We start from the raw sequence: 13,841 nt of genomic DNA, 5'->3' as shown, positions 1-13,841 counted from the left end.
GCTCTCTGCTGTTTATTTAGCAAATCACCAGCCACTTTTACAGATACCAATGGAACAGAAAAGGTGGCAAGTCAAAACTGCTAAAAAAAAAAAGTATAATGTTGTCATTCAGTCTGCAGACTGCACACATAGAGAAGACAAAGATTTACCAAGGCTCAAAGACATTCCAGTAATTGCAGTATGACATGTGTACTCAGGAGTGATAATACACATCAAAATGGATCACAAGAGTAAACTCAGCATGGAAGGTCCTATATTCTAAGCAATAATGAAGGCAGATACTATAGTTACTTGCCTCTGATTCCCGGGTTGCCTGGTCTTCCCATCACACCAGGGGGTCCAGGAATTCCTAACAGGCCCATTACACCTGGCTCTCCCCTTGAGCCTGTGGAATTGAAGCAATTGGAACATATTTGTTAGTATTTGATCAGCTAAACAGAACATTACTTTAGAAAACTACACATATGTCTGTAATTTCAGTGTTTAATTGCTTATTTTATTTTTTTTCTCAATTTCTGCAACTGTCCAAGTCAGTTTTCCCATCTTTAACCACAGGAATGGGATTTACAACTCCCAAACTACATAAATTGGTAGCTGCAACAGCTTCTATCAATGAATGAAATAACTGACAGTGAGGACAATGACTGAGATAACCAACAGGCATGGGAGATCTGTCATGAGATGTATGGGAAAGACAACCCTTTCTGGCTCAGGAGTTGAAGGCCAGCTGGGACAACTCCCCTCAAAGGACAGCAGAGGTCTGTGTTTGCATAACTGAGCCAAGGGCTACATATTTAACATAAGTTTTACAGATTCTCTATATAAAAAGGTAGGTACCATCTCCTTCCCACAGAGTAATGGTGTGATACTAAGGGAAAATCTTTATAAGAAGGAAGAAGCATTACATGACTGATTTATTTTATTCTTCAAATTGAATTTGAACACATTTCTGAGAAAAACCCAAACAAATCCAAGTCAACCCTACAGGGATTACTTACTTTATTTAAAATTATCTCTGGTTAGTGATGGAGCTTGATCTGACTCAACTCTGCCAGACTCAAGATCTGAACTTGCTTTTTAAGACAAAGATGGCATTACAAGCTATCTGTTTGAAAAGGGATGCTGAAAAAGAACAAAATGCTTTACACTTCCATTATGCTGAGGAGTTGCTTTGAATGCTAAGTATTTCATGTCCTACTGCGAGGATATTACTGTACAGGAAAAAATGTAAAACTGTTCAAAGAAGACTGTTACAGAAAATTCCATAGTTTCACAACATCTTCAAAATATGCTCATCATTTAAGGAAGTTTTCCATGTAGATCTCAAAGATATATGAAAGCTACTGATGGAAAAATATTTCAGCAGGACTGACACCTTTTTGTGAAGACTGACTTAATTGCTATGTCAAAACAATTATTTGGGGAATCCTTACCTGGCACACCAGAGATTCCTGGCCTTCCAGGCTGCCCCTTGGGACCAGGTAATCCTGCATTTCCCTGAAGACCTATTAGTCCAGGTTCCCCAGGCTTCCCATGGATTCCTGGGATACTCAAGCCAGGAGGACCTAGTCTTCCTTTTGAACCTTGTGAACCTCTTCCTCCTACAAAAAAAGCATGACAGTGTAGTATGGTACATATCTGAAAAATAAACCTTCATCTCTGTCTTGCCATCATGACCATGAAACTCTTCTTGAACTCTGTTTGAGGGCTAAATATTAGATCTGTGAGACAACATACCTGTTCAGAAAATCTTAGAAGAGCTAAAGGTTGAGTTTTTTTAAAAGGGAGGAGAAAAAGAAAAGAAAAACGAGGGTATAGAGTTCTGTTCTTTCTCAGAAAGAAAAAAAACCCCAAAACAACCAAACATGAAAAGCCACAAATTCTGTATTCATTCTCAAAAAACAAAAAAATAAAATCCTTTTGAGATCATACGTAGAAGAAGCACTGTGCAGGGTATCTGAGTGTGCAGATACCATATGCAGTATATGAGATATATATATATATATCATATGCAGGTATATGCAGGTACTTTTGGGACCCCAAACTGTTTTCCTGCCTAGCTGAGCTCTTCCTTTATTTCTTTATCAATCACACTGCACCACAGAATCTAAGTTTGGTCCCATAGTTCAGATGACTGAAATATCCTTTTTTCTGTGGAATTTGATTTGATTACTCTTTATACTGTACGACGGAATCTGAATTTTAACCCACCTTTGTCAGTGCATTTTCTTCCTCCCATCTTGCAGAAAGAGCATCTTTTAAATGGGCCCATATTTTCTTACATACTATTCTATAACCAACATCCAGAAACAATTTCAGCTCCCTCAGGCCATTGGAAGGCACAAACAGAACCCAGAGTCACACACCCAAATGGCACTTTTGGTTCAGAAGGTCCTACCTGGTGGGCCTGTAGCTCCCTGGCCACCTGGCAAACCTGGCAGACCAATAAGACATCCAGCAGGTTTCCCTGGAAAACCTGGATCTCCAGGAACTCCAGGTGAGCCACGATCTCCTGAAAGAAAGGAGACTGGATTCACAACTATATTAAGTAGAAGTTTCAGGCTTTCAGTGAGAATTGTTGGACTTGGCTTTCCTTAAAATAATTTGCTGTGCACCCTGAGCTCCTTTGACAACGTTACCTCTTAGGCCATCAGCACCATCATGTCCAGGATGCCCCGGTGGACCTGGAAGTCCTGGAAGTCCACCTTCACCTTTTGAGCCAGGAATGCCATGACTTCCTGGTGAACCCAGTCTACCTGGCTCTCCAGGAATAACCATGCCTGGCTCACCCTGCAACACAGAGTGAAATGTAAACAATCAGCTATACTTTGCAAATCTGCCAAAATGTTTTCTCCACTGTGCAAACAATTAATTAATTTATTTCATTAGAGTAATTCTCTTTATTCCCTGTGGATCTTTCACACTACAATTTCTGATGGCTTCAATTCAGAGACCAAAGAATGTTCCTTACTGACCAGCTGCAGGTTCCATACCAAAGCAGTAATTCATCTAGACAGTTTTTAAACTTTGTCTCCTAACTCTAAGAAATTGCTTTTGAGCAATGCAAGATAATTCACCCCATTTGGTCTTTACTGCATTAGGATGCCTTCTGTAGCTGTGAAAATCTTTGGACCTCTATCTGAAAGTATGTTTGAAGTTCGTGCAAATACAGTTTTCCCTTTATTTTTATATGATAGCCATATTTTTATCAAAATATTTATTTAAATAATCAAGGTCAGCACCCAGATATGTCTCAGAATACTCAGTCAGTTGTTGGTTGTTTTTGTTTTTTTTTAAATCATTCTCCTGAACACCGTTTTTCATGAACACTGGTTTTATCACAAATGTCCCAAATGTATTCCCTGTCTGGAAAGTTTAAATTAGTGTTTTTTTCTTTCTGACTGAACTGCTGGTTGCCTTGAGTACTAGCTTTGTGTGTCAACAAATCAATATGTTCATAAAGCAGGTCAGTAGACCTGAGCTTCTACAGTCACTGATGATATACTTGGACCACAGAGGTCACTTCATGTCCAGCTGTTCTGTGGCATCAAACAGATTAAATAATAATAGCAACAAAAACAACAATAATAACAATAATAATAAAAATCCCACAGCCTCAAGCCCCTCAATTTGTTATATCAAAAAACACACAGAAGAATGACATATGAGCACATACAAAAAAAAAAAAAAGAAATGCTACCTTATCCAAACATTTAGCTGTTATTTTGTTCAAATTTGAATCCTGATTACAGAGTGGTAAAGAATCTCACATTTACATATGCCAGCAGCAGATTATTTTCTGTTAATCAGCAAGAGTGGCTGCAGTACTACCTCCAACCTACTTCCTTCATGCTTCAACAGAGCATTTGCTTAAATTAAATATATACTTACTTGCCACTGACCTCCATGAAAAATGTGCTTAATTGCAATTTCTGAACAGCTATCTTTTCAGAAGCTGTGGACCTAATTTTTTTCCCATAAGCAATGCAATATCATCCTTGTGCTCTGAAAACTGAAGCAGGAAAACTTCCCAAAACGCTTAGAGTTCCAGAATACTTTATTAGAATTTAAAATTTTGGCTTGAGCCCCTTTTTATATAAAGAATTTAATTTCATAAGTTGTGCATCACTGGTCAGGAAGTATAGAAACTCCTATGTTCCTTACATTTCCTAATTTATTTGGAATAAATTGGGACCTATGGAAAAGTCTGTGCCGTATTTCTAACCAAACCTTTTCTCCTGGTTGTCCTAGGTTTCCAGCTCGGCCTGGATCTCCAACCTTTCCTTCAAAACCTGGTGCCCCTCTGCCTCCTGCAAGTCCTTTATCTCCTGCAGAAGGAATTAAATGGCAGTACAGATGCTGTGGTTATCACTTTATTTTACAAATGGGGATTTGTATGGATGCAGTCATAAGCCTCTGACACTAAGGCAGCTTACACGAGCTGAAGAGTGCATTTGGGTCAGAGTTGATGTGACACTTTGCATCTTGTTCCTTACATACTCCCCAACAGACATTCCCTCAGTGTTGACTGTAACACTGGTTACTTGCTTCAAACCAGTTATTTAACACGGGAGTCTTTTTTCTAAAGTCAAGCTATTCTGATGTCAGTTCCCTTCTTTCCCTACTTTCTTCAACAAGCAGCTTGGTAGCAGTTTCAGTATCAGAGCTTTTATTTTTTCATCCTGTCCTTACAGGATTATGAGAATTTCTAAGTATTTCTAGTGTTCAAAGGGTGCATGGGAATGACTTTGCATGGGAATGGCCAAATTTGCAATATTCAAAATGCTTTCTATTACCTGCATGTTAGAACAGGTATTGCATTGTACAGAACCAAAACTGATTAAAAATAACTGACAGTTATACAGCTCCGTCTTTGTAAACACATATCCAGGTAAAGAGAATGCATCTGAAATAAGGGTGGCACTCAGATGAGATGGCTGCACCTGTTTGGGCAGTATTCCAGAAAGCATCAATGTCTTAAAATACCTTCCTTCTGTCAGCTTTGATACTTGATACTCTGAAATACTTCAAAATATTTCAAACTTGCAATTTCTAAGATTTAAGGCAGTAAATTACAAGACTGCTAAAAACATTTACCTCTCTGACAAATGTTCATTGATTTTTATTTTTTTTTACTTGCTAATTACTTTTAGGGTATACTGAAAAAAAAAAAAGGTAGATTTCTTTGGTTTTGCTTTTTTTTTTTTTTTTTTGGAAGAAGATCAAAAAGAGTATTTTACCTTTTGGCCCTGGGTTTCCAGGAAACCCAAGCCCTGGATAGCCTGTGTCACCTGTTGGCCCTGAATGTCCTGAATCACCTGGCTGACCTCTTGCTCCAACCCTACCTGTACAAAGAAAAAAAGTAAACTGTGAAATATCTTACCAGAGAACATCAGCTTGTAAGATTACTTGCGTTATAGTTTATTATCGTTAATTAGGACATGATTGTAGATTATATTAGAACTTAGACACTATTTCTCCTCCACTGCAAGTTTTCACAGTTAAAATGCTAATTGCATTCCCAGTGTCAAAGCAGGTATGAGTCCATGAGTTGTTTTTATGCAATCTGGCTAAAGTGCAGACTCCTAGAAACAGCTACGTGCAGATAAAACTCTTCCACTTCTTGAGAGGATACAAACAGGGGTGAGGATATTACAGGGGTGAGGCTTGGAACAGAAGCTACCATAAAGCTGTCAAAAAATTTCCTGTGCTGTTCAGGGCAGTTTTAAGGACTATTGTTCTACAAAACCCATGCCAAGACATATTATGGTTACTCTGTCACTTACTGTCCTTTGGTCCATTTAAAATTTCTGCAAAATTTAGAACACCAGCAACCAAAAAAAATCCCACCAAGAATCCAAGTTGGAACCCCTCCCCAAAAAAAGGGAAACTCAGGTTGTTAATATTTTAGTTCAAGGGTTAGTAGAAGTCATGTCAGCAAGTAACCAGGAACAGAGTAATAATACTGTTACTTTTTGACTGTGCCTCTGCAAAGCATGAGAAGGGCCAAGGTCTTCACAAAGAATGCTTTAACCTAATTTTATTCCTTCTGTTTTAAAGGTTGCAGCAGTCTCAGCATAATTTAGGATATGCTTTTGTCAAAACTATGCCAGAAGCACCTTTCTGGATATACAAGCTGCAGCACATGCACCAAACGTTTCTAGTTCTTGGAGAAACCAACTCAAAGCATAGGGTTGCTCAGAATTTCTGCCATACTGCACACCTTGGACATGGCCCTGTGTGCCCTTCCTATTCACATCCATTTCCACTAGTTTTCTTGAAAGGGAATGTTGCAGCTAATTCCAAAGTTTCTGTACCACAGAAATCCTTTTTATAGCTTTTTCAAAGCAACCCAATGGTTTTACCTGGCCAAAGCTGGGAGAGAAATCCTAATCAGATAATCCCTGATTTTCCTGTATCTAGTGCAGATGTACTCACCAGGCACTCCTGGGGGTCCAGGTAAACCATCTGGTCCTTGAGGTCCTGGCAATGCAGGTAGTGGAGTTGCCCTACTGGTCTCTCCTTTCAGACCTTCAGGAAACATATAATCAAATATTACAAAGGCATATAGCTTGGCAATATGTAATCTTGAGCATTTAAAAATATTAGTGATCAATCTAATTGGTTAAAAATGTAGTCTTCTACAGTTTTCCATGTTTCTGAAAGTCCAACAGACTTGGAAAAGCCTTCAAATCCTGGTTTCATAGAGTAAAATCATTTTATTGACACCAAGCCCACCTGCAGTCTTCCTCTCAGCCCTCCTGCAGTCTACTGGAGACCCAGAAAATGAAGCAGAGAGTCACTAGGAAAATGATGCAATTGAGAAATGCTTAATCTGCAACTCCATGGGCATTATCTTTAAGCAACCTTGACTATATCTGCTCTTCAACTGAGTTCTTCCAGATTATTCTGCCTGTAAATACATTCACCGGTATGTTTTCAACCCTTCCTATTTTACCCTGCTGATTTAGCTCACACTACTGAAGATGACTGGATACATGTTAAAATACTTTTTTTTTCCACAATGAAGGCAAACAAGCACTGGAACAGGTTGCCCAGGGATAATGTGCTTTGTCCTTGGAGGTTTTCAAGGACCAGCTGGATAATGCCATGAGTAACTTGATTGACCTCACAGATGTCCCTGATCCGAGCAGTAGTTTGGAGTAAAGATTGTATAGAGTCCCTTCCAACCTCAATTATCTCATGAACCCAGGACTTTTGCTATTATCTTTGGTGGGACCAAAGTTGGAACAACACTATGGAAACATCATGGAAAGGAAAAACATCCTGTGTTTTCAAAATTATGTGTTTGATTTCAGTCTGTCTCTGCAAGTTCAATCAAGTGCTCTTTAAAATTGGTAAAACAGAGTAAAATAGGAAGTTACAAACCAGCTTCTCCAGGTAATCCAGGTGGACCTGGTATTCCTTTAGAGCCTTTAAAACCTTTTATTCCTGGTGGTCCATATCCTGGCAGTCCAGGAAGCCCCATTTCTCCAGGAAGACCAAGTCTGCCAGGCAATCCAGGTAGTCCTCTATCTCCTTTTGAACCAGCCAGTCCCTAATGATTACACATGTAAAACATGCATTACTTGCTTTCCACACCAGCTTTCATAATACAATGCCTAATTCTCTGGCTATAATCTTGTATTATTTTAGTTACAGAGCAGCTCTGCTAATTTAAGAGAAATTTTTGCTCCGATTTACTTGTGATTAAAGGAATATAAATTTTAATATCAGTGGTTAAAAATAGAGGGCTACTAAGAGGGAAATAGTACAAATAAATATAATAGCTTCATTTTTTCAATCACTGTGGTGTTACACTGTACACTTTTTTTTTCTGTTTTAAAATTGATTTGGCAAAAAACCCCCCTAAAACCACCTCAGCTCTGATTCTCCTTGAATGCTGTGGAGTCAGGTTTAGAGACAGTTGTATCTGAATCATGTTAACAGTTTCACAGCCAACATAACACAACAACAATCATCACTTTTTGTTTCTGCTGAGCTCTTCCCTAACTATTCTAGTTTTAAGGTCAGTCCTCCCAGCTTTTGTGTTCTCTCAGGCCTGACTGAAGATTAACCCTTAAAGACTGAACAGGAACTATTTGAATTATTAAGCATTAGAAGAAGTCAGGAAAAAAGTCTTTTTTTAAAAGATCTTATTCATCCCAGGAATCCAACATAATGCTCCAATATAAATACCCAAACTAACACATCAATAGACTGCTGAGGTTTTCCAGCACCATGTACCTACACTGGCCTCTCTCTGGTATTACATAAGAATATTTCCTCTCATTCTTTCATGCATATTGGTTGGTACAGCTGACAACAGTACCCTAAATCAGGCAGGGGATATTCAATTGAAGTATCTGCACAGATTAAACAGAGTGTTGTACAAGATAAAATACTGACAGGTTTTCATGACTTCTATATTAACTGCAAACAATGCATACCCACCTCTTCACCTTTAGAGCCCTTGGATCCTTTAGAGCCAGGTCTTCCCAGAAATCCACTTGAACCTCTTCTTCCTTTGTCTCCCCTGGCTCCTGGATCTCCTCGCTCACCTTTTGGCCCTTCTGGATGGACATATCCTGGCTCACCTTTTGATCCTTTCTGTCCTTGATCTCCTCTAAAGCCTGGAGGTCCCTGGAACAGAGTAATCAAAACAATTTCAGTGCTAGACATATGTCAGCTGTTTTCAATTTTTTTTTTCTTTTTTAATTAAATACCTCAGAGGGGTTCTCTTCATTCTCATGTTTATTCACTGTAATGGTACACTTCAGTGAACATGGGGTTGTGTTTGTTTTTTTTCTTTTTCTCCTGCCTTTACTCCTTTTGGACTTGATTATCATTTCATTTATGCTACCATAAGATGGAATGATGCAAGATAATTTAAGACCATGTCACAAAAAGAAGGATAAGACAGTACCTTAAAACCTGATTAGGGATTTCTCCTCCACACGGAAATGTCTCCCCAGGGGACACTGTATGTGCCATAGCTGGCTCTGTTCCTAGTTAACTTTTTCCCACAGGCTACAAAGTGGGTACTCTATCCCAGCCAAACCAGTACAAGCTCCAAGCACACTGGGCTCTTGTGATCTTGGGCTCAGGAACTGTTGGGAGCCTCCTAGAAAACCCTGTTAGCAGACTCATTCTGTACAGCAACCACCACAAAGAATACTTGTGCATGATTTTTTATTGGACAGCAATGACTGTAATTTCCCGAAAATAATTACTACTGCAGGCACAAGTTAGAACCACCAAACAGTATGTATATGGCAGCAGGTGTTGGCCTTCCCTCTTCATCATATTTCCCAAGAGGGACTGTCTTTTGCACCCCTGACGAGGGCATTATGAGAAGTATGTTTTTCTGAACAGCTGTGGCTTTAGCAATTCCTGGAAACAAGAAATGTAAGAAGTCTGACAAAGATCACAGCACACAAAGCTCCATACATGCTTTACAGCCACCACCATGATTACAGAAGAACAGAAGATAACTATAAACTCCCCATACCAGGCAGAGGAAGCAGTCTCACCACCATGAAATGCAGCACAGCTTAATTACATAGGTATTTACCTGCCTCACTGCCTGGGCTGAGCTTGCTGCCCTGAGCAAACCAGGCTCAAGTAAAGGTGCATCAGCCATACATCACAGGCTCTACCTCACCTCCCAGGCAGACACACTCATTGCTACCTGAAAAAACCCTGTTGAGATCACCCAGTATGACACTGCAGGTAACACAAGCCATGAGGTTTCTCTGAAATAATTGTTGTGGGATCTGGACATTAATCTGAAAAACCAAAGTCTTACTTGAGCCCCTGGAAACCCTGGTGCTCCTGGAGAACCTGGAGAACCTTTTGGACCTGTTGTTCCTTCTATACCTGCAAAAGAAGCAGTACATTTTGTAAGGAAAATTGAAAGAAAGGACGTGGATTTTGACAAGCTCAGCATTGAATGTTTCTGCTTGTTACATCGACTGCATTGTCATAGACTGACTCAGCTTCAGGCTGTGCCTAAGCCTATTAGCACTCTGACTTCTCTTGTAGATTTGTGCTGCTCTCAGCAGATGGAGCTGCACCAGGCTCTCCCACTCATCACCTCCTCAGGGCTAGTCCAAGGACTGCATCCTGCAGACATGCCCATACCTGATTCTCATGCTTAAAGCAAAATTATTGGCATTTCCTACTACTCTGTTAGGAACAACAAGATAATTTACCAGGCATGCCATCCTGACCACGTGGCCCAGGAGAACCAGGAAGACCAGGTATTCCTGGAATGTAGCTGCAATCAATACACACGCCAGCATCATCACCTAGAATGAAAATAATTCATTGGTTGTTCCACGGCAAGTCACAGTCAAGCTTAACTAGAGTGCTACATGGTTTGTTATAGAGGATGGATAACACTTTTTGGCCAGAGAGCAGTAGAATCATTACCTCAATTTTGTTGGAAGATCACTTCCAACATAGTACTAAATTACCTGTGCTCGGACAGCAAATCAGAACTGACTACATTTAATTGAAAAGGCAGGAACATTTGGTTTAAATCTCTTGATTTTTTCAAGTTAAGCTTTAGTAAACAATTTGGATACAGTCACTCTACTGATAAGCCAAATTCTTTTGAAAGAGGAAAGGAACATACTCTTTGAACTAACATGGCTGTGTGACAGCCAGGGTTATTCTAATGTCTGACAAAAAGCAAAGAGATTCAGCAGCTCCTATGGGTGAAATTTGCAGCAGGAAGCTTCTTTCAGAGACCAACTGTTAGCACTGATTGTACCCACAGGAGACTACAAAACCCTACCAGTCTGTAATAATTGTTTGTTCCAGTGAAGATCTACACCCTGTGCAGTGCTGTACAACTGGTGTGCAGTGCTGGCACATGCACTGCTCTTTTAGATGGAGGGGAGATGTAAGGTGAGGAAGACATCTTGCTATCCCCAATGAATTTTCTTAAATCTCTGAAATTGTCAAATGTCTTAAAATAAAATTAAGATGAAGATTAGTGGATTGTACCATCTACTTGTGAGTGATGCTTTTCTGGAACTGACCTTTCATGCCAGTATCTCCTGGAGGTCCTGGAGGTCCTACACATCCTGGTTCTCCAGGAAATCCTGGCAGGCCTCTTCTGAATGTTACTCCACCTGTTAATGAAATGAGCATGGCATCATTACATCAGCAGGTTATTCAGACAATTCTCTAGTTGTTAAGAGAGAAAAGTTGCAGGGATGAGCTGGAGACAGTATTCTGATCCTTATGGGTCCCTTCCAACTTGAGATATTCTATGATTCATTTAAAAGAGAGAACTACCTGGAAAAATCCAAACCACCTTCAACTGGAAGTACTTCAGGATAAATATGGTAATGCCAAAGTAAATCTCAGCAGATTATTGGATCCATCTATCTAGATTTTTAAAAGCATGGTCCCTTCTGGAGAAAGTATTTCCATTTCATTTGAATCAATAGGAACATAATTCTTTCTTTTACCACAAATGGAAGGTAAACTTTTTATTAAGCCTAAATTATTAATGCTGTTCATTTATCTTTCAGAATTATTCCGCTTCATTTACTATTACTTTAGAAAAACAGAACATGCATCAAGTTCTTCCTAAGCTAATATATTTGGGGGACAAATACATTTTTAAAGAGAGATAAAAGAGTAGGACTACATTAGTGTTACATCAAAAAAACCTGTTTTGGCAATACCTCATATAAAAGAAACATGATCCTGTTGGTACTCTTAGTTAAAGAGATAGTACATTTTTCTAGAAGTTTTATAAACTGCTACTGATACGTTTTCATGCTGCCAGAGCATCAAATCTGCTCTAAGGCCCACTAAGACCTCTGAAAGTATGCAAGTTCTCTATTTCTCTAGCTTTCAGATTAGCCCTTTCTGAATTTAGTTTTATGGATTTACTACAACTTTTGGAAGAATTAATTTTAAGAACAAATTTTCTCTTATTAGTCTTTCTTGGTTTTATGTAGACTATTTTTACAGTCACAGTTATACAAAAAGGGAGAAATCTTTATTTTGGGAAGTCATTGTATATTCCCAGAGAAACTCACTAGCAATGGAGGACAGACCTGTGTTAAATGCATGTTTTCATGGATATCCTAAAACAAAATTTCAAAGAGAATTTATATACAACCACATTACCCAAAATATACTCTATAAGTGATATATTTGCATAATCTCCTGCATTAGATATTAAGATGACTCTGGATTTGGTCTTCTTCATGATAAATACCATACTGACACATCACCTGGTTCTCCTGGAGGACCTGGTAATCCAATTGAACCAGGTCTGCCACTAATACCAGGTGGTCCTGGAGGGCCTACAATGCACAAGCCAGTTTGTCCTTTCTCTCCTTTTGTTCCTTTTGGCCCAGGAAATCCTGGAGGACCTCTCAGACCAGGTCTTGACACACCTAACCACAGAGGAGATAATACAAAAATAGAGTTAAAGAAGAAGTGGAATTTCAAAGCCAAGTAAGTACTCAATAGGATGAATGACAGACGAGCACACTGTGTTCATCCCAGAAATCTTTTTTATCTTGTAATATATTAAATAATCACAATGAGAATCTGAAGACATTTTAAAATGATCTTTAACCTAAGTACTTGACCCCTCAAAGCTTTTGAGTGACAATTTTTAACCACTTAGAGACAGGTTTAAAGTCACCTGAAAGTAAGATTTCACAAAGCTGATTCAGTATAACAGACAGGAAGAACAATGTATTTTACTATTGGTACTGGATTATTTTACATACCTGGTCTACCAGCATCTCCAGGAGGACCCTGTGGCCCTGCAAAAGAACTTGAGTTAAACCACTTTATGCTCTTCAAAGTCACTATTCAATAAAACTATTCAATTAAAACTATTCAATAAAACTTTGATCTTCTGCATTTTAAGCTTAAAAGATAAAACAAGAATTTTGTTTTTCCTGAGTAGAATTCTAACACTCATGCAACTGTTGCACACTGACAATTACTTTTAAGAGGAAATAATGCCATAGATGAAAATCTTAAAACCCATTTCAAGTCTGCAATTTGATGGGAGTTTAGGAAATATTTTTGTAAAGGCAGAAGCAGGTTGCTGGGTGCTCAAAGCGTAGTCTGCAACAAGCCCTTTGAGTGCACTGCTGTTGCTAAAATTCTAGTTTTGATGTCCCACTCACCGGGAATGCCACGTTGACCTTTTGGCCCAGGAGGTCCAGGGGGTCCTTCATCTCCTTTTTCACCAACCACATAATCATAATACTCCGTCTTAAGAGAAAGATGATAAGAAGATTTGCAAGAATTGAGAAGCACAGTCCCTCATATTGAATATTTGGCTAAAACAAAGTTACAATCTCATTCATAATTTTGATGTTGTGACACCACGAGCCCTTGCTAATCACAATTACAAACAATCAGAGGTGAAATCATAATTGCTATACAGAGACAATGCCAAGAGACCTGTAAAATAGATGGGGCTGAGCTTTCAGCTCAGTTCCTCAACACTCAGAGAACATCTCTACCTGCAGATGCAATTATACAGGCAAGGTGTAAATTGGAGGCCTAGTCATGAATATGATGGTAGCCATGAAAGAGAAAATATTCTGGAAAGAAATCTCTAGGATCACTTAGGCTAATCCACTGGCTCAAAGCAGCATCAGCTATATCTAGGCTACTCTTGTAAATTATCGTACATGAAAATGGACAAAACTCAACTACTTAAAATCTAATGATTTTAAAATTAATTCCTATAAAAATTAATACTTAATTTATTAAAGTTTAATATTATGATGTTTCAAAGTTTCTACAAATGACAGGCAAAATCAAAGGACAATTTGCTGTAACTC

The 13,841-nt window shown here is 38.8% G+C and overlaps 1 protein-coding gene across 2 annotated transcripts in view; it reads right to left on the bottom strand.

Moving 5' to 3' along the window:
• COL4A3 (collagen type IV alpha 3 chain) overlaps positions 1–13,841 on the bottom strand; it is a 75,040-nt gene that overhangs the window by 17,398 nt on the left and 43,801 nt on the right. For both annotated transcript variants that reach the window (XM_017822383.1, XM_017822384.1), the window contains 15 exons: positions 13,176–13,263; positions 12,768–12,803; positions 12,261–12,425; positions 11,049–11,141; positions 10,215–10,310; positions 9,809–9,879; positions 8,455–8,643; positions 7,390–7,558; positions 6,439–6,531; positions 5,241–5,345; positions 4,231–4,328; positions 2,640–2,790; positions 2,399–2,512; positions 1,434–1,601; positions 296–385 (listed from right to left, as the gene is read on the bottom strand). In XM_017822383.1, coding sequence (XP_017677872.1) covers positions 296–385; positions 1,434–1,601; positions 2,399–2,512; positions 2,640–2,790; positions 4,231–4,328; positions 5,241–5,345; positions 6,439–6,531; positions 7,390–7,558; positions 8,455–8,643; positions 9,809–9,879; positions 10,215–10,310; positions 11,049–11,141; positions 12,261–12,425; positions 12,768–12,803; positions 13,176–13,263 — 1,726 coding nt within the window. The remainder of the gene's footprint in view (positions 1–295; positions 386–1,433; positions 1,602–2,398; positions 2,513–2,639; positions 2,791–4,230; positions 4,329–5,240; positions 5,346–6,438; positions 6,532–7,389; positions 7,559–8,454; positions 8,644–9,808; positions 9,880–10,214; positions 10,311–11,048; positions 11,142–12,260; positions 12,426–12,767; positions 12,804–13,175; positions 13,264–13,841) is intronic.

This window comes from Lepidothrix coronata, unplaced genomic scaffold (genome assembly GCF_001604755.1).
Source record: "Lepidothrix coronata isolate B3197 unplaced genomic scaffold, Lepidothrix_coronata-1.0 Scaffold97, whole genome shotgun sequence".
Taxonomy (NCBI): domain Eukaryota; kingdom Metazoa; phylum Chordata; class Aves; order Passeriformes; family Pipridae; genus Lepidothrix; species Lepidothrix coronata.
The sequence above is the reverse complement of the archived record's forward strand: the minus strand, read 5'-3'. Positions and strand labels throughout refer to the sequence as shown.